Consider the following 26,761-nt stretch of genomic DNA (forward strand, 5'->3'; position numbering starts at 1 on the left):
CCAGCATGCACGCCTGCGTAAGCATGACATACACATGTGCTCATACTTGTGCACGAATGTGCTGGGTACAAGTGTGTGCGTGTATGTGCCTGGGGGCACTTTCCCATGTACATCTTCAAATATTCCGTAATCAAGACATCCTGGCACCGCAGCACCACATTCCCAACGCACACACACTTAATTTTATGTTAGATGTTCGTGGTTTCAAACCTCCCCCAAAGCTCTGTGCACAGAGAATGGGGGTCGGAGCCTGCAGAGCGGAGCGGGCCCAGGGAAGCCCGCACCACCTGCTTCCCCCGGGGTGAGCCAGGCTGCAGCCACTTCACAGCTCCTCGTCCCTGCAGAGGCTGAAAGAACTCTCCCCTCCTGGGACATTAAACAAATGCTCAGACTGTTCCCAGTGGGAACGCACTACCCGTGTGAGCTGACTGACAGAACATACAGATGACCGAATCTGGCTAGGTCCCTTTTCCCATCCTGCCGCATCTCTGAAGATGGAGACGCCTGTGCAGCTACCTCGATGACATTTTTTCTCTTTACTGACGCACAGGAGGCCAACAGAAAGTGCACACGTCATACGTGTGCAGCCCAGTGACGGATCTTCCGCAAGCAAACAGACGTGTGTAGACGGCGCCCAAACGAAGAGAGAAAACCTTCCTGTGTCTCCAAGGCCCCTCACTCTGCTTACTCCCCTCACTCCCCACCCCCCTGGAGAACCACAGTGTGGATTTCTCTCAGCAGAGAGCAGGCTGGCCTCTTTGTGCGCTTCCCGTGAACAGAGCCCCACGGAGCGTCCTCTGCTGGGGCCTGGCTCCTTCCATTCGGCCTGGTGTTTGCATGGGGTTATACTTCATCCAGGCTCACTGCTGCATAGTATTCCACGGCGCCAGAACAGTTCACACTCACGGATCCAGGGTACCGTCGATGGGCACCTGGATTGTTTTCAGTTTTGGGTTCTTATGAAAAGAGCTGCTGTGAATGTTACATGTGTCCTTTGGTGAACGGATGACTTGAGTGAACCCCTGGGGGCTGAATTACTGGGTCCCAGAGCTTTAGACGCTGCAACTCGGTTTCCAAAGTGGCCGTACAGATTTACACAGCAACGTACGAGGGCGCCAGTTCCTCCGCTTCCTGGCAACGGGGCGTTTTCTCTCTTTCCCACTTCCTACATTGTGGGGGAGTATTTCACACATCAACATGCCTGCTGCCCTTCCCCTCCCATTGCTACCTCTGGCCATGGCCGATGGAAGCCGGCAGCAGGAGCAAACTGACAACTGCTCCCTGAGTGCTCATCATGCAGACACTCCCCCGGTCACAGCCCACCTGCCCTACGAGCCGCCCGGGCACAGTGAGTAACTGCATGTAGCACAGACCCACCTCGAAGGCCCGCGCTGTCACAGAGCACTTGTCCCAAGGTGTTCTTGAGGGACTTGGACGAGGATGAGCGCAGCTCACCACGCAATGCACGGCCCTCCTTCCGCATCTCCCTCTACAAAGCTTCCAGTCATTGCCGTGGTCCCCCTCCCTGCCCTTCCCCAGCTGGCACGCCCTCGCTTCAAGGCCACGCACCCCAGCTCCCCCAGGCTCCGGCGAGCCGGGCACCCAGCTCAGTGCTCCTGGGTGGTCGTTCAGACTCTGCCACCATGCAAACAGGTGCACCTCAGAGACCCCCAGCACTGGCCTGACTTGAGCTCGGGCTCGGATTTCTGCTTATCTGAAACACCAGCCCCATTGTATTCATTCCACCCCAGTCCTATGTAGAAAACGGTTGCAGAGAACAGGAGTGATCTGGCTTCTCTTCTCTAAACTGAAAATTTGAACAACAGCAGCAACAAAAACTCTATCAGGCTCTTATCATAAGCAGCACTGGTTACCTTATGCCCACGTAACTAGTCCTCTTAACTAACCTATACCCATTTAACTAGTCTAACTACACTTAGTCAAACTACACCCACTTCTGGTTTTCTTAGTCGACCTGCAAGGGAGGTACTAACAGCCCCATTTTACAGAGGTGGAAAGTGAGGCCAAGGGAGGTTAAGTAATTTGGTCAAAGTCACACAGTGAGAACAAGGCAAAAGCCAGAGTCCCCTGGGGCACAGGCCTGCCACCCCGAGCCCCGCCCACGGCAGTCTCTCCTGGGAGCTGACTAGATGAAGGCTGCCAGGTCTGGCGGGGGCAACCGCCTCACCCTGGACCTTTGTTCCCCGTCAGAGCCCTGGGCTTTGAGTAGATAAGAGACAGGAAATTGGCTGTCTGGACCCCATGAAGGCCTTTTCATATTAATGAGACGTGAATCAAGGAGGCCTCTTGGCAAACCCAGCTGTTGCCCGAGCTCTGGCCTAGAAGGTGGGCAAAAGGGCGCAGGGGGCTGGGGCGGGGGTCACATATCTCCAAGAGGCTGAAAATGATCAGGAGGCATCTTTCACTAATTTTGTTATTTGGATGGAGGGTGTGTTTCTTGGCACATTTTAAAAGCAAGATCATTCCAATATCATCTTTTCCATTTTAACCTTCAATATAATTTGATTTTCATTCAATAAAATAGCCCAGTGGCCTCCCCTCTGCAGAGGTTTCTGACCCCTGCGCCCACCACATCCTGGATGGGTGATGTTGGCGAGTTGCTTTGCTGCCCTGAAACCACTTTTTCATCTATGAAATGGATACTTTCATAGCCCTGCACGCTGACGGCCACTTGCCTTGTGCCAAGCACTATCATAACTTTGGGTGTAAATGTATCTTCCTGACTTCTCCCCGCATCACTCTGAGGAGGTTTTAAAGACAAAACTGAAACTTGGGAAAGCTGGTCTAAGGCCACCCAGCCGTGAAATGTCAAGGTCAGAACTTGAGCCCAGGTCTGCAGTCTTCTGTGTCATTACGCATCTGAGCAACAGCGCCTCTTTGAAACCCTATTCAGAGCCTCAGGCGTCCCGGCCAAATTGTGACCGCTCATTACAGGGTGGGGAGATCAGGCTCTGCTCTGCTGGATGGACCACTGTCTCTCCTAGAGACTCAGGCCAGTGGAAGAGGGCAATCCCTTGGCCACAAGACATAACCTAGAAGGTCCTTCAGAGATACCCATTTAGGCCCCATTCACAGTGGCAAAAACCAGGACTCAGAGAGGGCTAATGACTCACCCAAGGACACACAGTGGGAGATGTGGAAGAGGGCCAGGCCCAGGTCCCTGATCCTCCAGAAGCCGGGGACCCAGCACTGTTCTGGAAAGTTCCCCCATCTGCGCTCCCTCCTATTCTTGATCATGCATGCAGCGATAAAGAAATGTGTTAAATCAGGGACTCGCCCATCCTTCCCAACAGGGACCCAGGCCATACAGAAAATGCTAAATCCAAGGTGGCTGGGAATGGGAGAGGGGTGCTGTTGTAAAGAAAACCCCCCAAAATCCCATTTCCACCCCACTGCCCCTCCCTCCCCCAACCCATAAACTTCCTGCGCCATCTTCATTGTTTCCCTCCCGGTTAGAGAGAGTGAATGTTTCCAGGGATTCAATTTCTCTCATAATAGTGGGAAGGAAACAAAACTATATGCTGTAAACATTCGCGGCATTGTATGAAAACTATATTACGGGGGAGATTCGATAAATGCAGACAAAGACCACCGTCCCCCAAATCTGCGCCCTCCTCCCATGCCTCCGTGCCTGGGCCCTCAGATATGTAAACGTCTCACAGCCCAGTAATCCAGAGCTTTAGAGTAAACATAGTTTTAGCCACTGGGATGCAGAATTAGGATTGGTGAGGTGTGAGGACCAACCCCTTCTCAGCAGTTTCTCTCAATGAAAACGACAGAGGCCAGTCCATTCTTCTGAACAGGCGCACCAGGGCCGCTGCAGGAAAGCTCATTAGTTCAGTCTGACACACGTTCCGTTCTTTCCGTGTACCTAGGACGGGTTTCCCCCTCCCCCTCCTCCTCCTCCTCGCGCTTTACTCTCCAGCTGCACCGCGATATTCAATTTCATCAGATTTGAACAAAATCTATGGTCTTGAAACCAGTTCCTTTAAGGCCCCTCATAGTTATTCAGAATTCGTGAATCACGTTCCGGTAACACAACCGTAATTATTTTTAAAGTGTTATGTTTGTGGCTTTAATAGGAAATGCTTGCAAAAGGCCTTTTCTCTTTGATTGTTTGATCTTAGCAGTAATCGCTGCTGTTCCCTCCTCCGCACCACAGCGGGCAAAACACAGCTTCATTTCAATATGAATCGCGAGCTCCTCGCTCAGGTTTTAATTAAAGCAATAAAAGCCATGTCGTCTCTGCCCTTTCCGAGGTACACAGATGCAGAGGCCAGGGCTACGAAGCCTCGAATCTTCCAGATCTCGACCATGGTAGGAGAGGCCCCTGCCTTCCAGTGCATTTAATGGGACGTGTTTTTCGTTTGTTTGTTTGTTTGCTTGCTTCAAAAGGACTCAGTCATTAACCTGCCTTTCTGTGTTGCAGTTTCCTCATCTGTGAAATGGGATAGCAATAGTATTTATCCAGCCAAGTTCACCTGGGGATGGAATGAGACCAGCTATGGAAACCATTTAGCCCCAGTGCCAGAGCCCAAGGGATTGCACAGTGAATGTTCTCATCATCCACAGTTTAGGGCTGGAAAAAGCCAACAGGCCATCTGTCCTCATTATTTACACAAAGACACTGAGGCTCCGGGAGATACCAACACAGGAGGAGGGTCTAGAGCAGAGCTGAACCTGGAACTCAGCATTCCTGGCTTTTTCCCCATTCTGGGCAGCCTGCACTGCCCCCTGCTGGACGGAGGCTGCACCCTCAAGGCCATAAGGACAGTGCCCAGGAACAGCAGGTCAGACCCTGATCAGCTTCTTACTGGTGATACCATTGACCCACTCTAGTCTTATGTTTGATCCAAGTGGTAAGAAAATCGGACCAGGCATCCCTGGGAACCTACAAAGGAAGGCTGCCACACAAACACAGTGGTGTTCAGAACCAGGAGCAAGAATCCACTTAACTCAAAATCCTTGTGTGCCTGCTGTGTGCCAGGTGTGGTGCGAGGCGCTGGGTGGCCACACTGTGTGGTACGGGACTCTTGGCCTTTACGATGCAGCAACTCCACCCCAGTCCGTGCTCTGCTGGCCCGTCTAGGAAAGGCCCCCACCAGGCACTGCTCACACCTGGCAGTGCTCTTAGTTGGAGGTGTCTCTGCTCCATAGGCCCTCGGGGTCCCCAGGGAGCATCTCAGGTGAAAGCCCCCTGAACCTGCCCTATTGCACAGTGTCCCTCCCCTAGCAAGCAGCCACTGGGCCCACTGGGACTCCCACTCTAAGAAATACAATGCCCCCTATTTCTCCGGACACTTCTCAGAACACGCCTTCCCCTCCATCTCCTGCCTCAGTGGGAGCCTGTCTTCTCCACGTGTTCTGGGACGAGCTGCCCATTCTCCCACTGCCCACACATTTCAGGTTGGAAGGCGGGACTGGCATGCTCCTCCCTCTCCACTGCCCCAACCAGATGGCATTCTCCTTTCCCACCACCCCACCCCCACCCCACTCTGCTCCATCAGCATCCAGCCACTCGGGGTGCCCACGCGTCTCATGAGTAACCCCTTTCCCCATCGTGCCCCCAGCCTTCAGTTCTAGGCTCCAGCTTCTCCTCCACCCACCCCAGCATCATCCTGGGTCCCTCCCGCAGCCACCATGCTGATGCTGCGCTCTTGGCTCCTCACCTCCCAGGGGCTCCTGCTCCCCACTCCCTGGACAGACCAGAGCCCCACCGATGCCCAGCACAGCTGCTCACTTTCAAATCGCCACCCCACTTCCGACCCTGTGACTGACGGGTCCTCACCATCCAGCTCCTCCCGCCGAGACCCTCTGACCCCAGCACCCCCCTCTTTCTCTTTTTTCCCAACCTAGATCCCCTGATCCTTCACTTAGACTGAAGGGAAAATAAACAAAAAAAACAAAAAAACATGAGAAAGCTCGAGTGCCCTCTTGGTACCCACGCCTGGCAAATCCCCGCCCTGGATGCAACCAGCTGCCTGCACCCACAGCACCTGCATCCACAGCTCAGTCTCTCAGGCGCCACAGCAAATACCCCAGACCTCCTCCACCCCTGAGACCTGCAGGCCCTGACTCTCAGCAGGTGACCCGCCCACCAAGCTCTCTGAGAAGACTCGGGCTTTCAGGAGCAGGCACCCTCCGCCCTCCTCTCCCAGCCGTCCCGTCTGCAAAGCTAGCACACTCCTTTACCCCTCTGTCCAGGTCCCGGCAGGACCCACTCCCTCCCACCTTCTCCCCAAACTTAGACCATCCATTCACCTTCCCCCTCTTGAACCCGGAGCATCACCCTCTCTTCTGGACTGCTTCTGTCCATGACCAAATGTCCTAAAGACTCTCATCTTTAAAAAAAAAATCTCGTCTAAGGAGTCCTCATGTCCCTGAGAGAAGGCCCTCGCCCGTGTCCTGCACGGCCAGACTTCTCACAGGTGGTCTGTGCCTACTGTTCGCAGCCTCGCCGCACACTCCTCGGCGCCCCCACTCCGGGGTGCGAGCAACACCCCCTCCATGCCACAACCGCTTCTGCTGCGGCCCAGGGTGGGTTGCTGTTCCCCAGACTGCGGGGCACATTTCAACTCTTATCCCAACCCATCCCTCAGAAACATCTGACCCTCTCCTCCTTGTTTGCATGCTGTCGAACTTCTTGAAATTGCAATAAATCCCCATGGTTTAAAATGCCCAAAATACAAAAAGGCACAGTGAAAAAGTCTCTTTTCTACCCCTGTCCCCCCACCCAGTCTCTATAACATGCACACAGACATGTACATGTACACACACACACACACACACACACACACACAGAATGTACACATCCAGTGTTATCAATGTCCATATATCCTCCCAAGTTGCTTTAATCAAACACAAGCGCGTACAAACATACACCCTTACAGCCTTTTTGCACAAATGGTAACATACTGTGCGGCCCGTCCTCCACCCTGCTTTTCTCCAGCAAATACCGTATCTAAGGAACTTCCACATGGCTTCGGTTTCTTCATTGCGTCTTCCAGCCATGCCGCATTCCACTTTATAGATGTACGTAATTGCTTTAATCAGTCCCATATTATTGCACATTAGGCTGTTTCCAATCCTTTGCCATCATTAATACTAAAATGATAATCTTGAATATGCCATTTCTCATGTGTGCAAATATGTCAGTAGGATATATTTCAAGAAGGGAAATCACAGGGTTAGAAGTTAATGTTTTTGTAATGTTGATAGATGTTTCCAATGTGCCCTCCACGGGGGTCACAGCGATTTCCTTTCCCTCCGTGATGTCTCAGGCGCCTGTCCCCCCACAGGTGCTCCAACAGAGTGAGCGTGTCATCACACCTTTGGATTTTTGCCAAACTAATAGGTAAAAATGGTCATTTAACTTTGCTTCTCGTATGAACTATTTTTAGCATCTTTTTGCATATATTTAAGATCTATTTGTATTTCTTTTTCTGTAAACTCTTGGTTCATATCTGCTGCCTCTTTTACTACCAAGTTTTTGAATTGATTTCTAGGGACTCTTTATATATTAAGGAAATTAGTCCTTTGACTATATTGTGAGTTGAAGATATTCTTGTCCAGTTTGTCATCTGCCTTTTGACTTCACTTCTGCTGATTTGGCCAAGCAAAAGTGGTTTTTCATTTTAATTCATGGTCAGATTTTTAAGTCTTTTCTTCCAAAGACTTTGAGGCATGAAAGTGTCTCTCCCACGCCAAAGCTGTTCCATATATACCTCAAAGGCTTGTCCCTGGTGTCTCTATGGTTTCTCTGAGTACGTAGAAATCTCAACAGTTACAGTCTATTGTATGACAGGGAAGGGGCTGTGGCTCCAGCATCATCTCCCCCCAGGTCCCCTCCCTCCTCCTGGGAACACTCTGCCCTCGACTCCCGAGACCCCACGTGCTCCCACTTCCCTGGCCACTGCTTCTCCCCCGAGTCACAGTCTTCTCTTCCTCCTCTGCTTTCTTTGTAAATGTGGGAGCTCAGAGTGTCAGAGTCGTGGGTCCTCTGCTCTTCGCACTCATCTCTGCCTTGGGGAGTTTCATGCCCTCAAGGTTTTAATTCCAGGGGCTGAGGACTTCCAAGTTCTCTTCCTGCAGGCGCTCCGCACTCTGACCACTGTCTGCCTACCTGGGCGAGCATCTCCGTATGACGCATCCAAGTCTGACTTCATCAAACTGGCATGTCCCCAGGCTGTTCCCAGCTCAGAAAATGGTACCACTGTGCTGGAAATGGGCTCATGCTAGACGCCGGGGAGTCACCCTTCACTCCTCCTCCTCTCTGTCCCTCCAGACCCGCCATCGGCAAGACCTACCAACTGGATTTCGGAAACATCTCTCAGATCGATTATCTGCTTCTTTCCATCTCTGCCACCACAATCGAGGACACATCACCCTTTCACTTGGCCCATTACACACCCTCCTCTGTGGTCTCCCTGTATCCGCCCTCGCCATTGAGGGTTTTGAAAACCACAAATTTGATCGTGTCATTCAATACCGATCTCTCTCTCTTCTCCTTCTCACTAGCAAAGCCTGGTGACTTGCTTTGACTAATTGAATTGCTAGAAATAGTCACGTTCCATTCTTCTCTGTCTCTCTCTCACACGTGCGTGCACGTGCGCGCACACACACGCACACAGTTCTTTCCAAAACTCTTAGGATAAAGTCAGAGACCCCCAGCAGAAGTAGTATTTACAGCCTTGCAGAATGGAAAACTCCAGCCACAGCCAGGAAGGCGGTACTGAGGAGGTGACATCTGCCTCGTCCCCGAAAGAACAAACAGGCCCGTGCTGGGTGAAAATGGCGGGGCATGCTGATCAGAGGAAAGCGCGCACGCGGCGGCACAGAGCGCAAGGGGCGACCGCGGATTCGTCTCGTGCAACCAAAACGTTATTTACGGTAATAAAGCAATAGAAACGACAAAGTGCAGCCTAGCAAAGAGTCAATGACGTTGTAACAATGGTGTGTGGAGCCGGGTGGGCACTGGGAACATTAGAGGGAACAGTTTGTAATGATTGTCTGACCACTGAGCTGTGCACCTACAACCAGCACAAAATAATACTGAATGCAAACTGTAATTTAAAAATTTTACAAAGTAAATAAAATCGAGCCTGAGCTGGACCCTGCGATGACAGTGACTCACTGAGAAGTGACCCGGGAGAAGGGAAGCGAGGGACGTAGCCCAGGGCAGGGGAGGGAGCTGAGTGAGGACAAGTTACAGGGTCGGTCTCCCCTCGAGACAAGGGGCCTGGCTTTCCAGACCATCCACCCCCGCCCCCCCCCCCCCCCCGCGCCGGCTCACAGTTTCCATTGGGCAGGGGCCAGCTCCCCAGAGAAGGAGCAGCAGTGAATAGCTGCCCTGGGCAGTGACAGGAAACTGGAGGAGGCACCAACACAACCCACAACACACACCTCCTGTACCCCTCGCAACACCCCCAGGGGCAGGAGTGACTCTCCCCCCTGGACAGGAAGCTGGCGTAACAGACCTAAGGGCTCCTGGCGGGGATGTGGAAGAGCTGGGATTTGAACCCAGGTCTGCTGAGCTCCCAGCCCAGTTCCTTTCCTCTTTACCTTCATCCCAGGAAGAGGGAGACTCTTCCCAGGCCCCATAACCAGGAAATATCAACCCCTGTAACACCTGGGCAGGGTCTGCCCCCAACAGGGGAAGAGCTGACCTCCACCAGCCTTCGCACCCTCAGAAGGTGCTGATGGGCCAGAAGCCATGACTGAGAACCGCGCTGGGTCTCAGACCACCTAGGCAAGTTTAGTACAGAAGAAATGCAAGGTCTAGGGTGGGGGAGGGGTGGGCAAGTGATCATGAGTGTTGTGGAGACTCCCCAGAACCAAACAATGGAGCATGCATTTGCAAAAGAAACTTCAAGCCCAAAAGAGCTGGTTTGAAAGCTTTTAAAAGGCAACACAGTTGGCTGATACATATATATATATATATATATATATATATCTCCATCCATCCTGTAGGGGACCTCTGTCTCAGCTGCAGTTTCTAAACAAAGAACATGAAGTTTCTGGAAGAGCAGGGTTTCAGCATGATGAAAATGGGTGTGCTGGAAGCAAGCATCTCCCAGAAACGGCTCCCGGTGTACGCCCAGAGCTTTGTACATAATAGGTGCTCAGTAAACGTTTGCTGACTGGGTACACCTTATATTTAACTGTATTTATAAACTGCACTTCATGCCACTTAGTTTTTATCCTCTGAATCCTCTATTGGCTACAAGACCTTCATTTTGCCCATATGCTTAGGTCAACCCTTCAGTAATCAGGGCAATGCGTTTCTTGCAGTGGATGAGACCACATACCGTGACAGGGTGTGTGTGTGCAAATGTGCATATGTGAGTTCCAGCAAACACTCCAGGGAACAGTACCGGAAGGAAACATACAGAATTTTTGCCAATAAGAGCTAGAGGCCAGTGGAGTCCCACCAAGCCACTGGGAGCTGTAGGTCCCAGAAGAGTCTCTTATTCTTGCACAAAATTGGCACAAACAACAGGCCACATTTTCCACGTGTGCTAGTTTGTCGAAAGGCCACGGCACTTTGCAGCTCCTCCCATTAACAGGTGGAGTCTATTTCCCCATTCCTTGAATCTATACTGGCCCTACAACTCGCTTTAATGGAGAGATCTTGCTGCTTCTGCTCCCGCTGCTCTGGGACCCCTTCTCCCACTGTGTGAACAACCTCGGGTCAGCCTGCTGGAGGACAAAGGACCATCTGCAGTAGAAGTGAGTCCCCAATGCTAATCAGCCTACAGCTGACCTGGCAGCTTTCTGCTGTCACTTAAATGGTCCTAGCCATTACCGGAAAAGCCACCTGGCTGAACCCAACCAATCTGCCAACCCACGGAATTATAAAGTAGGTGAATATTTATTGTTTTAAGAAACTAAGTTTGGGGGTGCTTGTTATGCAGCAAAAGCTAACTGATACACAGTAAGAAGTCTAGATTTTAATCACTAAATGTGTTCACATCAAGGTTGGCTCACGCCACCGCATGGACTTGGCCAATCTCAGGAGATCTTGGTGTCTTCTTGAGAAAGTTCTAAGTTCAGAAGAGTCTCTGAGTGATGGCACAAGAGACTTGGAAAGACCCTTGTGAGTCCGATCACCTCATTCCACTGTCAGGAAAACTCAAGTCAGAGAAGAGAAGGAGCCACATTCACTCGTTACACAAATATTTCTTGGGTGCCTTCTAGGTGCCAGGCTTTGTGCTGAAATGGGAGACACAACAGGGAGAAAGAGAGACCAGATCCTGCACTCATGGAGATCACAGCCTGGAGTGGAAGTCAGATGCTAACCAAGCCATTACACAAGTGAGCAGATGGCCACTAACAGTGACAAATGTCATGAATTAAACAAACATGGTACCATGAGAAAGAATCACAGGGAGGGGACCTAATTTGGATTTCGTGGTCACCAAGAGCTCTCTGAGGAATGACATGTAGGCTGAAACAAGTTGGTGGCAGCCTTGAGGTGAGAAGGGAACTCCACAAACACGGCAAGGTAACGTGTGCAGCACTGAATCCCAGCCACGCAGGTTCAAATCCCAGCTGCACTGCTCCCTGGATGAGTCCATCAACACCCTCGAGCCCCAGTTGCCTCATTATAAAGTAGGGTTAACAATAACACCTAGTACTCTTTGCGACTGTTGTGAAGATCAGCTGAAATAACCACTGAGAAAAGGACTTTGCAAACTGTCAGGTGTTGGGGGAACAGGTGAGCTTGTTGCTGCTAACAGCGTGCAGTGGGGCAGGGGTGGGAGGAACTTTATTTGACTTGCATGTCCTCTCCAAAGGACTGTGCTCCCCTCTGCCCCGGCCCAGAGCGGACACAGAGTCCCACGGAGTCCCACTGTCCCTCCTTGGTGGAAGCGCAGTGCCAGCACTCTCCCCAGCAGGGCTGGAGCCGAGCCCTCCCCCACCCTCAGTGCTTCTGTGAGCCAGAGCTGATTACGGACAGTTGAATAACTCCGGCGGTCTCTTCCAATGTGGGCGGCATTTCCAGGACCTGGAGTCTGGCCCACCAGTGTCATGCGGATGGGCACAAGCCAGTCAACATGAAGACCGCTGTGCCGCAGCACCATGCTGCTCACACGGCCACAGGCCAGAGAAGGGCACGACGTGGCGGCCCCCGCACGAGCACCCTGCAGCGGCGGGTGGGTGTGTGGCTTCACACCCGCTGGGACTACAGCGCCTCCCCTCATTGGCAGTACTCCCCAAGGGCCGCAGGCCCACATCCTGCTCATCTATGTCCCTCCCAGGACCTGCCGTACAGTAAGACACGTAAATGTCTATGAATGAATAGGCTTCCGTTTCCCCAGCTGGAAAACACTGGGTCTGACCCCAGCCACCCAGCTTGGATCGCCACGACCACCACGGCCACATAGACAGAGTGCGGAGGTCAGCTCCAGGGATGGGCTGGTCCTCCCCTCCCCAAGTTTTTCAGCAGCTCGGAAACTCCTTGGCTCTCCATCCAGCACCCTGAGCTGCTGCCACCCCGCAGGCACCACTGCCTTGGGGAACCATCCTCCAGGTTGGCACAGCCTGCAGTGAGGACCCTGCCCCACATCCCAGCCTGTGGTGAGGACCCCCCCACCCAGGCATCACAGTGTATAATGACGATGCTCCCAGGTGAAAGAACCTTAATTTTTGCAGACCAGGCTCTCAGGGGAAAACCAGACTCCAGATGACCTCTGGGACTCCCAGAGGGCCAGGCTGGGGCTGGGGACAGGGCAGCTGTACCCTGAGATGACTCGCCTCCTTCACCACCAGGGAGGACAGCCATGCCCACAACCCTCTGCAGGAGAGCCCTGCGCACCTTTGCAGGGCACGGGGGTGCCTCCACACCAGCGCATGTCCCCATGGGCGCTGCGTGGTGGCAAGGGGCCGGCAGCACCAGGGAGCATGTGACATCTGCCTTCACTGGTGCCGAAAGTCTCCCCCACCCTGCATGGGGAAGGAGCACAACACAGTTGGAGGGCATCCAGTTTTTAACGATGCCCCTGTAGGTCGACAGTAGCCAGGCAGGTGATTTACGGGGAACACTGTAGTCCTAGTTTGATGGTCCCTTTGAAGGGAATTCAGCTGATACTCTTGGTCGTTCTGAAAGGACAGCGATGGGCCGCGTGCCCGACTCTGCACCCCTCCCACGCCGACCCCAGAAGCAGCTTGGCTCCAGCCAGCCCGAGGCCAGATCCCCCCGCACACACGCTCGGAAAGGACGGGGCACCCACCTGGCTGGCTGATAGGAGCTCTGGGTTGCCGTCACTCATCCCCCCGTAGGCACTGTCACCATCAAACTGGAACAGAGAGAGAGAGGAGAAGCTCTGAATAACATGTGCTCAGGAAGGCCCAGGAGAAGAAGCCGGGGGGCCAGGGGACCGAGTGCACCGAGGGGAAAGGAGAAGCACGGCGGGGCCCAGGAGGCCCAAGTCCCCATCCTGGCAGCAGGAGCAGCCTCGCTCCCTGAGGGTGAGCGTCCTCCAGCACACTCAGGATGAAGCAGGGAAAACCCTTCTGCCCTTTATACATTGTCCACAGGTATGGCGCCCTGCCTTGTCACATACTGAGCTCCCCATCGCTGGAAGTATGCAAATATCTCTCCTGCCCAAAAGGACACCAGGCTGTCAGCTAGAGTTGGGATTCCGCATGACGGAGGGAGGCTGAGCTCTCCAGAGCCCCGGGGTCAGGACAGCCTGCCCTGGCTGTGCCCTCCAGGTCTCACCATCCTAAGTGGCCTTGCCCCTCACGTGTGCCCCGTAGGCCACCCCCGGCCACAGGCAGTGAGGACTGCAGAAACCACGCACAGGAACTACAGTCCTGTGTTCTGAGGCGCTGCCGAGTCTGGAGTCAGAAAGGCTTCTGTGTAAGAGGGAGCGGGTGTAATGGCCGAAGTGTGGGCTCTGGGGACACTGGCTGTCCTTTTCCCTGAAGTGTGATCTTGAGCCAGTGACAGGACTTTTGAGGCTCCTCATCTGTCAGATGAGGATAATGACAGAGGCCCTTCTTCACGAGACGTCGCGCTGACATAAGTGGAGCACGTGGCTCAGCTCCAGGTCGGTCCCTTCCCTGAAGACGGGTGACAGGTTCCCTAGAGGCAGAGCGGAGTCACAAATTCACATGCATGTGGCCCCTGAGAAGTGCTCTCTAGGAACGACCTTACGGGGGGGAGGGACACGGGGCAGGGCTGTGGCAGGAGCTCTGCAGGGATGTGGTCTCTGCCGGAGACTTGTCACAGCCTGATCCCACGGGGAGCTCTGGGCGTGAACTGCACCACAGAGTAAGTTCCCACGGAAGCAAGGGGCCGGCCTTTTGCTTGGCTGTGGGCTGCCCTCAGGAGACGGGGGAGCCATAACTTCTGAGCAGGGCAGCCCGCATCTGACCAAGGACAGCTCCCCCGAGAGTCACGCCAGCTGTGAGCCATGTGCGGCCAGCGCTCACAGCAGGTGGGAGGTGGCTGTGCTAGTGGCCAGTGAGGGATCTGGGCAGGGCACCCACGGCAGCTGGCCATTTTAAGTTTTTTTAGACTATATGTACAGGGTTCAAAATTCCCAAAGTACAGAAAGCAACAGAGTGAAAAATCTCTTCCCGCCCGACCTCCCAGCTATCCACGGCCTCTCTACAGACGCAGTTGCTACGCCTACCAGCTTCTTTTATATCCTTTCAGGGATGGTCTGCATACATACGTGGAATAGCCATTTCTTTTACACAAATGACAGCACGTGATACACACTGTTCTGCACCTTACTTTCCTCCTAGCAACACATCTGGGGAAACCTTTTATATCAGGACATAATTCTGTCTTCCGGCACCTAGTGTTCCGCAAGATGGACGTAACGTGTATCAGGAAGGGGCTGAGCACGTGGTCGCTGAGTTGTTTCCAGTCCCGTGCTATCCCAGCACCACTCCCATGAATGGTTTTCTCCACCCATCATTGCACAGGGGTGTGAGCTCACTGTCGGATTAGCCCGTAAGATTGCGGGGTCCAGCCGTGCGTGCATTTGCAACTTTGATAGACATCGCCAAGCCCCTCTCATGGAAGCTGTGAAAATCCACACTCCCACAATCAGGCACCAGATTGTCCCTTTCACGGCACAAGTGGTTCGTCCAGATCCACTTCACTCAGAGGGGCCCGGTCCGGATGCCAGCCTCCAACCTCTGGGGGCCCTGGGAGCCGCCGCCGCCATTCCCAGGTCCCTGCTCTTCCTTGTTTTTTGCCCTGTAGCCCCCTTTACCTTCTAGCATCTATTTTATTTACCAAGTTCATGGCTTATCATTGGATGCCCCCCCACACTAAAATGGGGGCTCCCAAGCACCTAAAATGGTGCCTGGCACAGACTAGATACTCAATAAATGCTCTGGGTGGGTGGGTGGGTGGGGCCAGCACTGCACCGTTCACATGGTCTTTCCAGGGCTTTCCAGGGTTTCCCGCCGGAGGCAGTGGAGTTAGTGGCCACACCCAAGTGCCCTTCCGGCACAGAGACAGGCAGAATCCTTCACTGACTGCTGCATTAGCAAAAGGCAAGGCTAGGTCACGGCTAGGATCTGGGCACTGACCCCCAAACGCAGGCCTCCGTCTACCACCACACTGCACACCAGGCCTTGTTCAGAGACCACCTCCTCCAGGAGGCCTGCCATGCTGTCACCTCCTCCGGCTTACAACATAGATTGTCTCCATGTCTGTCTTCTGCCGCTGTGTGGGTGTAACGTGGAGGCTGGTGCAGTGTCCTGGCCATCTCCAACCCCCCAGCGCCTGACATGGGCTGGCATCAGGAATGGGATGGTGAGATGGGCGGGGTGGGGAGCTTTCAACGAAAGCTCCTGGGCACTACTTGACGTGGATTGCTTTGATAAAAGTGAAACTTAGGGAAGAAAACCACACATAGTTGGTAAGTACGTTCGAAAAGAAAGAATGGCTGAAACGGTGGGGGATGAAGTTTAACCAGGTGTTTGAAACATCTGATAGAGCCATAGTAATCAAACGGTATGGTGTGGGTTAAAAACATGGGAGCACACGTGTGTCAAGGGAGAAAAGGGAAAGATGGCCCCCAAAGCCCTGTGTCAGAGCCCACTTATTCAACCTTGGCCGGAACGGAGCCAGCAGGAAGGGAGGGGTGCTGTGCGCTTTCTCCCCGCAATGCACACAGCCGGCGCTCAACAAGTGCACACAGCGGGCGCTCAACAAATGCACACAGTGGGCACTCGCCTGGCGGACGGGTGAATGACGGTACCCAGCACTGAAAACACTCTCTGTCAGTAAAAGAGCGCCTGTAAACCTCACAACAACCTGCAGAAACAGGTACGGTTTTCCCTGCTGAAAACCAGGGACATTGGTCGGAAGGACCAGCAGCTGCCCAGGGCGGCCCAGTTGGGGAGAGACTGGGCTTCCGAGGGGCCCGTTCGCCTCCTCGGCTTGGTCTCCTGGCTGAAAGCCCCCTGACAGCGGGCATCAGGGCTTGGCTACACCGCACACTGTATAACCAATAATTAGCTTGGCCCTGGCACATACTAGGTGTTTGAAGCGTACGTGTTAGTGGTTCGGGGAGGGAGGCCTTTCCCGCAGTGAGCAGTGGGGATGGCACTGGGGACGTAAGGAAAGAGACTCTGCATTTGATGTGTGTGTGCTGAGGGTAGGGAGGGGTCGGGCGGTGGGTCCCCACCGGCATCACCAGAGCCTGCTTCCAGGGGGCTTATTCCTTCAGTCAGTTGTCCATTTGACCCAGAGACAGCTGCCACGTGCAGGAGCAACGCTTGTCAAATGCTCCTGCTGTCGAGGAGGTCCCTGAGAAGCTGGTGGCAGTTCTCAAGGCTGGGCCTGGGCCAGCCTCCATATGCTTATCCCAGGTGCCTGGCTGGGCCCTGGGAGCACTCGGGGCTCGAGTCCTGGCTACTGAGTAGCCGCAGACAGAACCCCTGAGGTGCAGGGGCATCTGCTCTCTGCCTACTTCTGTCTAGGGTTCCACCCCATCAGAGCCCTTGGAGCGGGGAAGAAAGGAGGGAGAGAGGGGCACCCTGAGGGCTTCCAGGCTCCCCCTGGGGTAGCCTCCAGGGCACCAAGGCCTGGGGCTTCCCCTCAGCCCTCATCTGGAAGGGCCCTTTCTGGAGGAGAGAACTTACAGGCGAAGGGGAGATGTCACTAAGCCAGCCCGTGAGCTCCGCCACAGCAGAGCCGCCTCCTTCTCCGTGAGCGCAGACACGAGTGAAATGCCCACATCAACGCCCACGGCACAATGGATGCTGAGAGCGTATGCAGGTGCAAAGACATATGACACACGCAGTGTGCCCAGGCATGGTGACCACACATGCACCACAAACCAGTGCAGACCCATGTCACACACAACACAGCATTCAAGACAGCGCTCAGTCACACAGGTACCACATCCAGGGGTCGCCCAGACCGACGCAAACAAGTGTGTCCACAGCCCGAGCATGAACAGGCACATATCATAGGCCTGGCTGCACAATACACACAGCGTGCACACAGGTGGAGAGTGGAGGGGAGGCCCAGGTGTGTATCAATACACCATCTGCAGCTGTGTAAATGTGACTCGCATCAATGCACGCACAAACACCTATGGCGAGAGCCCATGGAGACCTGCAACGCAAAAGGTGCTCGTGAGCTCGGATTCTGTGCGTGGCTCATGGTTAATCAGTCCCCCCATCAGAAACCTTTCTTCCCACCACACAACCTTCCGTGCGCTTTAAAACGTGAAAAGAAAAATGCGGGGGGGAAACAACGGCCTAAGAATTTCCATGAAACGCCAGAACATCCTCTTACCACTGACTGGAATAGATTAATTTTCCCCGTTTCATATTCTAATTATAATTCCTTTTCCCATTGCCATCTTCGGTCCTCATTACAGCTGGAAGATTGTTCTGCAGGAGCCAGGCCTTCATCTTCTCTTCCCAAGAGTTTTGTCATGGAAATGAGTTTTGGAATCTGAAAGAACTCACATTTTTGCAAACATCGAACGTGTGGGGATAACCCTTTCGTGACGGCCACCAGGGACTCAGTTCACAGAGACTTCTAAGGGGGCTGTCATTCCCCATGCTCTGTGGTCCCCTTGGCCACAGGGGCTCCTCGCCACTATTTCAAAAGCACCCCCCACCCTAGAGCCTTCTTTATCTTTTAAAAAATATTTACTTATTTATTTTTAGAGAGAGGGGAAGGGAGGGAGAAAGAGAAGGAGAGAAACATCAGTGTGTGGTTGCCGCTTGCGTGCCCCCTACTGGGGACCTGACCCACAACCCAGGCATGTGCCCTTTCTGGGAATCGAACCAGCGACCCTTCAGTTCGCAGGCTGATGCTGAATCCACTGAACAACACCAGCCAGGGCTCCTTTTTTATCTTTAAGGAAACTGAGCAAATAGGCAGCCAAGGGGAAAAGGGAGGAGCTCTGATCTTAGTCAAATGCTGCTGGCTCTACCTGAGCCCCCTCGGGCAAGCTCCTTAACTGCTTGAGCCTCAGTTTCCCAATTCTTATGAGCCACAGAGTCACTTATTCGCGATAGGTATAAATTAAATATCTATGGGAGGAGCAAAGGTGGTAAATGGGTGGATGAACAGATGGAAGGAAGGGAGGATGGATGGGTGGATGGATGGATGGATGGATGAATGGGGGGGAAGATGAGTGGTTTGGGGAGTGAGTGGGAACGATGGGCCAGTGAGGGGATAAACAGATGACACCATGGCTGAATTGATGGAATCAGAAGGTGAGATGGGTAGGTGGAATGAAGGGACGGGTGGGCGTGTGGGTGGTTGGGACGAGTGGATTGGACGGGTGGGATGAGAGAGATTAATGGATGGATGGATGAGATGGGAGGGCTGGGTGGGGACAGAGAGACAGGTGGCTAGGAAGATGATCGAGATGGTGGGTGAGACAATCAAATAGATGGTTGGAGGGGGTGGGAGGCGGCGATGTGATGCATGGGTAGAGGCCTGATGGGATGCCTGGGTGAATGGAAGGGTTGATTGGGTGGGTGGGATAAATTGGTGGGTAGGTAAGTGGGTCTGGTATTTCCTCCTAACTCTATTCATGCTTTCCCTGGACAATGTCATGGCTTCTCAGGGTTACAACATCTCACTGACTCTCAAATGTTCATCTTCAGCCAAGTTGCCTCCAAATTCCAATACACAGTTTTCCCCTGGATGTCTCCCCCATGTGGTCCATGAGCACCCTAAATTCAGCACACCCAGCCCTGAGCTCACGACACATGGGTAGCCCTGCTCATTCTGCAGAGCTCCGCCATCATAAGCAAAGGTGTCACCTTCCACACAGTGCCACGGTCAGTACCCCCAAGGGTGACTCTGGACCCCTTCCCTTTGGAACCCTCCTGATCCAACCATCTGCAGAGGATTTCCACTCAGCTTCCCCCAACCCAGTCCGCCACCCACCCTGGCTCTCACTGGTGATGTTTTGACGATCACTCCACTGCTCACACGTCGTGAGCAAAAACCCTGCAGTGGCTGCACATCACGAACCCTGGCACCCAGGATGCCCCATGACAGCCGGCCCTGGCTCTCAGCTCCCACAGCACCCCCAGTGTTGCAGGAACCCGCAGCGCCCCTGCCTTTGCACACACGGTCCCATCATCAGGCTGGAGCACCCCGTTCCTCCCCCACTTCCTCAACCCCCTGCAGTCTAAGTCTTCCTGGGTCTTTTTTCTTTTTTCCTGGCAATGCACTCCAGTCCTGACAGTCTTGCTTGCTTCTCTAAACCCATACTCTCGGGCCCAAACTTAAGGCCTCCATCCCAAATTAGCTTTGGACTAAATTCAACTTCCACGTGTAATGTGATACCCTGGGCAAGGCCGCTGATTGCTGAATCAGAGTATCGGTCCCACTACTCACTAGCCGTGTATGACCTTGAATTTAACTTCCCTTTGCCTTAATTTCCTCACCTATAAAATGGTAATGATGGCAGTTATTAATTCCTACCTCATAAAGTTTTTTTATATCTGTTATCAGATATTACATATAAAGTAATATCTGGAACATAATGCTTAGTACTGGTAATAATTTTTGACAGGTGCTTAATAAGTGTTATCTATTATTGTTATGATATGCTAAACTCTTATCCCCTCATCAACCACACTCCCCCTCAGTCTAGCAGAGGACCCTGTCTCCTCCGTCCCTGAGCCCACCCACCCCCTCTCTGCCCTTCCCCACATCACGTCACACCCACCTTGGCCTCTTTCCTTTAGTCTGAAAAGGTAAACTGTCTCCCCCCTGCTCAGAGTCAGCTCTTTCACCTTGACCCCGTCCCTCCCACATCTTCCCCCCACTCGTTCCCACTCTCGGTCCTGGGTCTGAGACCTGGAGCAATATGAAGCCAGTTGGTGCTCTTGTTGTATCAGGTACTGAGCCCCTACAATGCGCTTAGTAACATGCTCCCAACCACTGGGGATTTACAATAAATAAAGCTTGTCACCAGGCAATGGAAAGTGATGAACGCAAAGGGAATATGAGGTTACAGAAGGGACAATAGGCATTGTCATTGGCTGCATCTAGTGAGTGCTTACCCTATGAAGTTACAGAAGGGACAGCAGGCATTGTTCATTGGCTGCATCTAGTGAGTGCTTACCCTATGGGGTTACAGAGGGGACAGCAGGCATTGTTCATTGGCTGCATCTAGTGAGTGCTTACCCTACGCCAACACCACACTGGCACAGGGCACATTGTATTGATCACGGCACAGCCCCTGCCGTCAAGGGGCCTCCCATCCTTTGGAGAAGCTCAGGAGGATAAAACGCTCCTGTTCTCCAAGTCTGAGAAAGGAAGATCGGCCATTCCTTGCCCATAGCTCCAGTATAGGAACAAGTAACCACAACACTTGTGTGAAGCCCGCCCCAACCGGTCAGTGATAGCTTTGCATCCACCCAGCCTCTTCAAGTCAAGTGGTCAGTAACCGTCTTAACTCCATTAGCTACAGGTCCGCGGTCAGGGGTCAGCCAGGCTTCTGAAAGCCCTCACGTGCCAGGAATCCATGCCTCCCCAAACCCTGCGAAGACCAGCCCTTGTTTGATTTGGGGAGACTCGCTTTGCAAAGCACAGCAATGAATGAATTCAGCATCTTATTTCAGATCTCGAGTGACGGCCTCTTCTTTGACAAATGTGCCCATGGTGGGACAAGGTTGTCACAGGAGAGTGGAAGCAGGGAGGAGGGTCTTGCAGGAGAGGCATCTGACAAAGGTGGCTTGGGAGCCCCGTGATGAAGCTTGGAGAGCACCCAGGAGCTGGCCAGGCGAAGGCTGCTGTGAGCACCTCCTGTACACCAGACCTCATCCCAGAGCTGTGTCTGGGGTCTCCTCGGAACCCTCCCAGAAATCCCAAGGTTGCACGACCGGAGACCCATTTTGGAGACGGGCAAAGCAAGGCTCCGGGTCAGTGGGAAGATTGCCCAAAGTCACCCAGTCCGTCACAGACCTGGACTTGACACCCAACATGAAAGGAGCAGTTGTTCTGTAGAAGTGGCTGCCCCTCCCCTCTGCACAGAGACACAGATCAAAGACCAAGGATGCAGGGCCCTCAGCCCATCCCGCCATAGACACGAGACAGGAGCCTCGCGAAGATCTGAAGAGGAAACAATCAAAGCCGCATACACTGCTCCCTCCAGCCCCCACAGCGGGCCGTGAGAACACTCACTCTGCACAGATAAAACACGGTTCAAAAGGCAGAGGCGGCGCATGCGGCAGCTGCGCCCTGGGCCCTGCCGAGAGTGCGGTTTTAGGTGGAAGTCTCTCAGAGAGATACACATCAGGACCAGGAGATGCGGGGGGAGGGGGGCAGAGAGGCAAAGCACGGGTGGGACGGGACAGGGACGGAGCCCCAGGCTCAAGGTCTGACCCAGCCCTGTCTGCTGAACCTCAGGCTCACTGCCCACTAGGAAAGGGTGATAGCACAGTGGTTACAAACATGGGCCCTGACGTCAGGCTGCCCAAGTTCAAATCCCTGGCTTTCTTTTCAAGCTATGAGACTTTTTAGCTAAGCTACTGTGCCTCAGTTTTCTAATCTAGAAAAATGGGTATGACTATCATTTGGATTAAAGAAATTAATATACAGAAAGTGCTCAAGAATGGGCTGGTACAGTGAAGGCACTTAATAACCATTAGCTATTGTGTACGCTCTTATTTAATCCCCTCAACAATTCTACAAGGGTGCTACCGTTGTCTCTCTTCAGTGGATGAAGAAATTGAGTGGGGCTCCATGCAAACTTTTAAGGTCATAAGCATGGGAAAGACTTCTGATGCCTCTAGCCGCCATGTATAATTTGAAATAAAATTCATAAATTAAAATCTTCATAAGAGAAGCCAACTAGGGCCAATTTTTCCCACAGTAATGACTTTCATGCTTTCTTCCTGAAATATCAAATATCAATTTCTACCCCCGCCCCTCACCCCCACAAAGCGGCTTTCTCTTTATTGGTTGTCCTGCTTTGCCAGGCATAACACACATTCTTATTCTACCTGCTGAGAAATACAATCCAGTGTGATGACTGAGGACCAGAGAGGTTAGGGCATCTGCCCAGGGCCACACAGCCAGGACGTACCCAAGCAGAGCCTGCAGTCCAGGCTGCTGGTCCCTCCAAAGCCCACACTGGCTTCCCACTCTCACCATTTGTAAGCTGGTGACGTCACAACTCTGGGCCTGGGGCCTTGTGCACCAGTGAGGGGACAACACCTTTGGCACCGCCTTCCAGGGGGTCTGGGGGCACGCCTCGTGTACAAGCTCAGTGCTGTGGCCGCTGCAGGACCCTCTTCCCCATTGCTGGGGAGAGCTGGTTTGAATGGTGCCGCTTGCTTTAATCAAGGAAAAGTGGTGAGAGGCTGTGGAGAGCCAGGAGTCACTGCAGCTTGGGTGCTGGAGTGCCACCAGGCACCTGGCTCCCCCGGGGCGTGGGCATCTCTGCCCCCGGACTACAGACGAGGAAGCAGAGCCCTCCCGCCTGCCTCAGAATACGCTCCTTCCAGACCCGCGCCGTCCAGGACGGTGGCCAGTGACATATGTGGCTCCGAGAGAGCACTGAGAAGAGGGCGGGCCCAAACTGAGGTGTGTAGTGAGTGTAAAACACACACCAGCCTCGAAGACTTACGACAGCAACGACAACACACAGAAGGTAAAATGCCTCATCAGTATGTTTCTATGGATTATATTCTGATAATGATAAGATTTTGGTTACATGGGGTTAAGTAAAATATATTATTAAAATGAATTTTACCTGTTTCCTTTTACTTTTAAAAATGTGGCTACTAGAGAATTTAACATTAAGTATGTAATTTGCATTATGTTTCTGCCGGGCTGTGCTGATCGGGACGCTGTCCCAGCCACCCTCTGCTCCAGACCCAGAACCCTGGAGACGGAAGAGTCCGCAGCAGCAACGGCGCAATGCAATTCGCCTGAGAGATAGCAGGAAACAGGCCCATGGAGGGGGAGTGGCTTGTCTAAGGCAGGAGCCCCGTACAGAGACTTTCACTCAGTCAACAATGTTCACTGAGTTCTGGGTGCTAGGATCCAGCAGAGAACAACATAGGGAGCCACAACCCAGCCCAGGGGTGACATGGTCATGGTGCAGCCTTCCTCACCTGGCCACAGCCCCCGGGACCAGAGCGGCCGGACTCGGCACCACCCCATCTCCTGACAGTCGGCCTGCGTCACGGAGTTCACAGACTGCAGGCAGGAGCCCAGGGCGGACACACCTCAGAGACCATTGGTGGGTCCCAGCACAGGGCGTGATCCAGCTGCAGCTGCCAAAAGGGCCTGACGGGCAGGTCGGCCCGGTGGGTACCGCATGGCCGCCTGGCATGCCTGTGTCTCTTCCATTGATGGGAGCTTACACGGTGTCCGCATTACCGCAGATTTATGGCAAAAATTATCCCCTCTCTCAGTTCCATTGAAAGCCATTTGGAACTCGCTCCCATCCCCGATTATAAATCTAATTGCACATTCCAAACAGACAAGCGCTCATTAAGCTTTAATTATGCACATGTTGTTTTCAACAAACATTTTCATTTGGCCGCTCAGAGGAGGAATGGTTCCGAGGGGGCTGCAGGCGCTGCCTGCGGCTGGAGGGAGCTGGTGGGGCGGGGAAGCGGATCAGGGCGCGGTCGAGGAGGCCGTCCTGGGGCAGACTGGGCTCAGATCAGACTCTACCGACCTTCTACCTCCTGGCTTCTGCTGCAGGAGCTGCCCACGCGTGTGTCCTCAGCTGGTCCCACCTGCGCCCCCAGTTGCCCAGAGTGTCATCTAACTGGCACTCTGGGGTGGGGAGGAGAGAGGACAGGGACCCACTCCCCTGGGGAGCTGACTTCTTGAGAACCTTAGGGCTTTTCCCTGCTCCCACCTGCCCCCACCCCCACCACAGCTGAAGCCATCTTTCTCCAGAACAATCTTCCATTCTTCATTCATTCATTCATTCATTTGTTCATTCCACAGCTATTTACTGAGCACAGACTGGATCACACAGTGAGGGGCCAGTGGGGACCACGACAGAAAAGGCCCTGTCTGGCTCTGTCCTGTTGGGTCCCTCTCCTTCAAGCCCCAACGTCCCCACTGAGAAGTCCAAATTCTTTCCTGTGCCATTCGAAGCACGTGCTCGCCTGTGCCCTACTGACCTAGACATCCGGGCTGGCCTCCCGTACCTGTCACGCCCGTGCCCTGCTCTGCGTTTCCGAGACGACGCCAGCGCCCTGCGCGCATCCCCCCACCACACACATCTAGGCCTCTGCGGCTCTGCACCATCCACCGGGGCCGCCCTTCTCTCTCCTCTTCTTGCCGCGGACTCCCATTCGCTCCCACACCGTGCCCCTCCAGGAAGCCACCGCCGGCACGGGCCCCCAGGCCAGAGGGGCTGCCCCTCTGCTCTGGAGCGTCTGCAAAAGCACTGACTGGACCACGACGCCGTAGTAACCAGCTGCCCCATGTCCACTTCTGAGACCAGCCTGTCCTGCTATTTCCCCCTCCAGAAGCTGAAGAGAGGCGCTCGCTCACTGTGTGGCCTTGAACTAGGCCTTCCTGTCTCTGGGCCTCAGTTTCCTCATCTGTACGTGGACGAGGTGAATGGGCAAGTCTCTCCCGGCCCCGCAGCAGTTCAGTCAATTTAAAGTTTTGTGGTTTCCCCAGGAACTGGACCTTCCTCTTCCCGTGTGAACAGGGTCCTGAAGCCACAACCTGCGCACACACAGCGGGCCAGGACCCCCCGGGGGAGGGAGCTCACTGAGGCATGGCTCACACATACATGCGTGAACCCAGAGAAGGGGGCACGGGGACTGTGCAGACCCCTCAGGCTGCACCCCAAAGAGCTTCTGGAAATACCAGCAAGTGAAAGGAACGTGTGTTTTGAAATGGACGTCCAGACCCACTCAGCATCTGGCGGTCACCTGTGGTTTTAGGGCAGGATCCCGGGAAACACTCCCTGAGAGTGAGGCGAGAGTCCACGGGGGAGCCGTGCAGGACAGACAGGGAGGAGGCAGGACGGGGCAGGCGGAGGAGATGAACTGTGACAAGGTCCCATCCGAAGCTGCAGCCGGCCCCGAGTCCGGAGCCGGGAGGACTCTGCAGCGAAGGCCCGGGCTGTGACAGGATGTCCAGCCCCTGCACTCCCAGTGGGCGGGGCACTCGTCACATCCAGGCCGCCCGGGGGAGGGTGCCCGACAACCCTGGGCGAGGCCCCCTCCTTCCACCAAGGCCCACGCCCAGAGAGAGACTCAGATGAGAGCCGGCCGCAGCCGACGTTCTCAACAGCTGGCGGAGTGCGTGTCTCACTCGGGAGGGGATCTGGGTGACTTACGGCAGCACCCCTACGGCGAGGACCCCTTATTCTAATGGGGACAGCACTTCCACAGTGCCCACCAGAAGCCAGGCACTCTTTTAATTGACTTACAAATTTTAGCTCGTAACCCTCACAACCCTCGGAAGTAAGTTACACTCCTGTTCTCCCATTTTACCTACGAAGAAACTGAGGACAAGCAAGGTTACGTGGTTTGCCCAAGGTCACATCGCTGGTCAGTGGCGGAGCCAGGATCCAAACCCAGGAACGGGAACTCCAGAGCCGGGGCTCTAACGCCGAGGCCAGGCCATTCCCGTGGGCTTGCCCTGCCGCCTCCCAAAGACACAGAGACTGAGCTGTGGTCAGTGGTCAGTGGTCCAGAGCCTCAGGCTGCCCGGCGCTGCTTGCATTCGTGCCTGACAGTTATCTATCTCCCATCCGAGCAGTTGGGAACAAGTCCCAAAACAGATCCTTGCCAAAGACAATTAACTAACAGCCACACGAGCGAGCGTATGTCGGGTAAGACTGTGGCGATGGGGGGGTGGGGGGGGGGGGGGAGGGAGCGAGTGTGGCTGGGACAATGAGCAGCAGATGATCTGGAAGATATTTTCTCCCCGCTGCTACAAAACAAGCCTCAATCATGCCACAAAGGGCTTGCATTGTTGGAAGGGAAATATGTCAACAACAGCGTTCAATCGTGGGGCGGTTAAAAAAAGAAGAAAAGAGAAAAAAAAAGAAACCTTTTGAACGTATAATTTGACCTAGAAAGGTTTTCTAGGTCATCTGAACTTGGCATTTGTGCATCTAACCCCAAAACCTACCACAGACAAAGAACCACGTTCACTTCCTTCTGTCAGGACCAGATAACACAGGAAACGATGTTTGTAACCACGGCAGCTGTGCCCTTCGGCGCTGTATTAAAACCAGCCTTGGACTTGGGGGCCTAGAGGACACTGGGGCAGTTCTGGAAACCCGCA

At 53.8% G+C, this 26,761-nt stretch overlaps 1 protein-coding gene across 4 annotated transcripts in view; it reads right to left on the minus strand.

Annotated features, from left to right (window-relative positions):
• Positions 1-26,761, minus strand: part of TOX2 (TOX high mobility group box family member 2) — a 107,431-nt gene that overhangs the window by 47,260 nt on the left and 33,410 nt on the right. For 3 of the 4 annotated variants that reach the window (XM_045832989.1, XM_045832990.1, XM_045832992.1), the window contains exon 2: positions 13,254-13,319. The exons of the other annotated variant lie outside the window; for it this stretch is intronic. In XM_045832989.1, the coding sequence (XP_045688945.1) occupies positions 13,254-13,319 (66 nt within the window). The remainder of the gene's footprint in view (positions 1-13,253; positions 13,320-26,761) is intronic. 4 annotated transcript variants of the gene reach the window in all.

The sequence above is a fragment of the Phyllostomus hastatus genome, unplaced genomic scaffold, assembly GCF_019186645.2.
Source record: "Phyllostomus hastatus isolate PE091 unplaced genomic scaffold, TTU_PhHast_1.1 phas_contig_17, whole genome shotgun sequence".
Taxonomy (NCBI): Eukaryota; Metazoa; Chordata; class Mammalia; order Chiroptera; family Phyllostomidae; genus Phyllostomus; species Phyllostomus hastatus.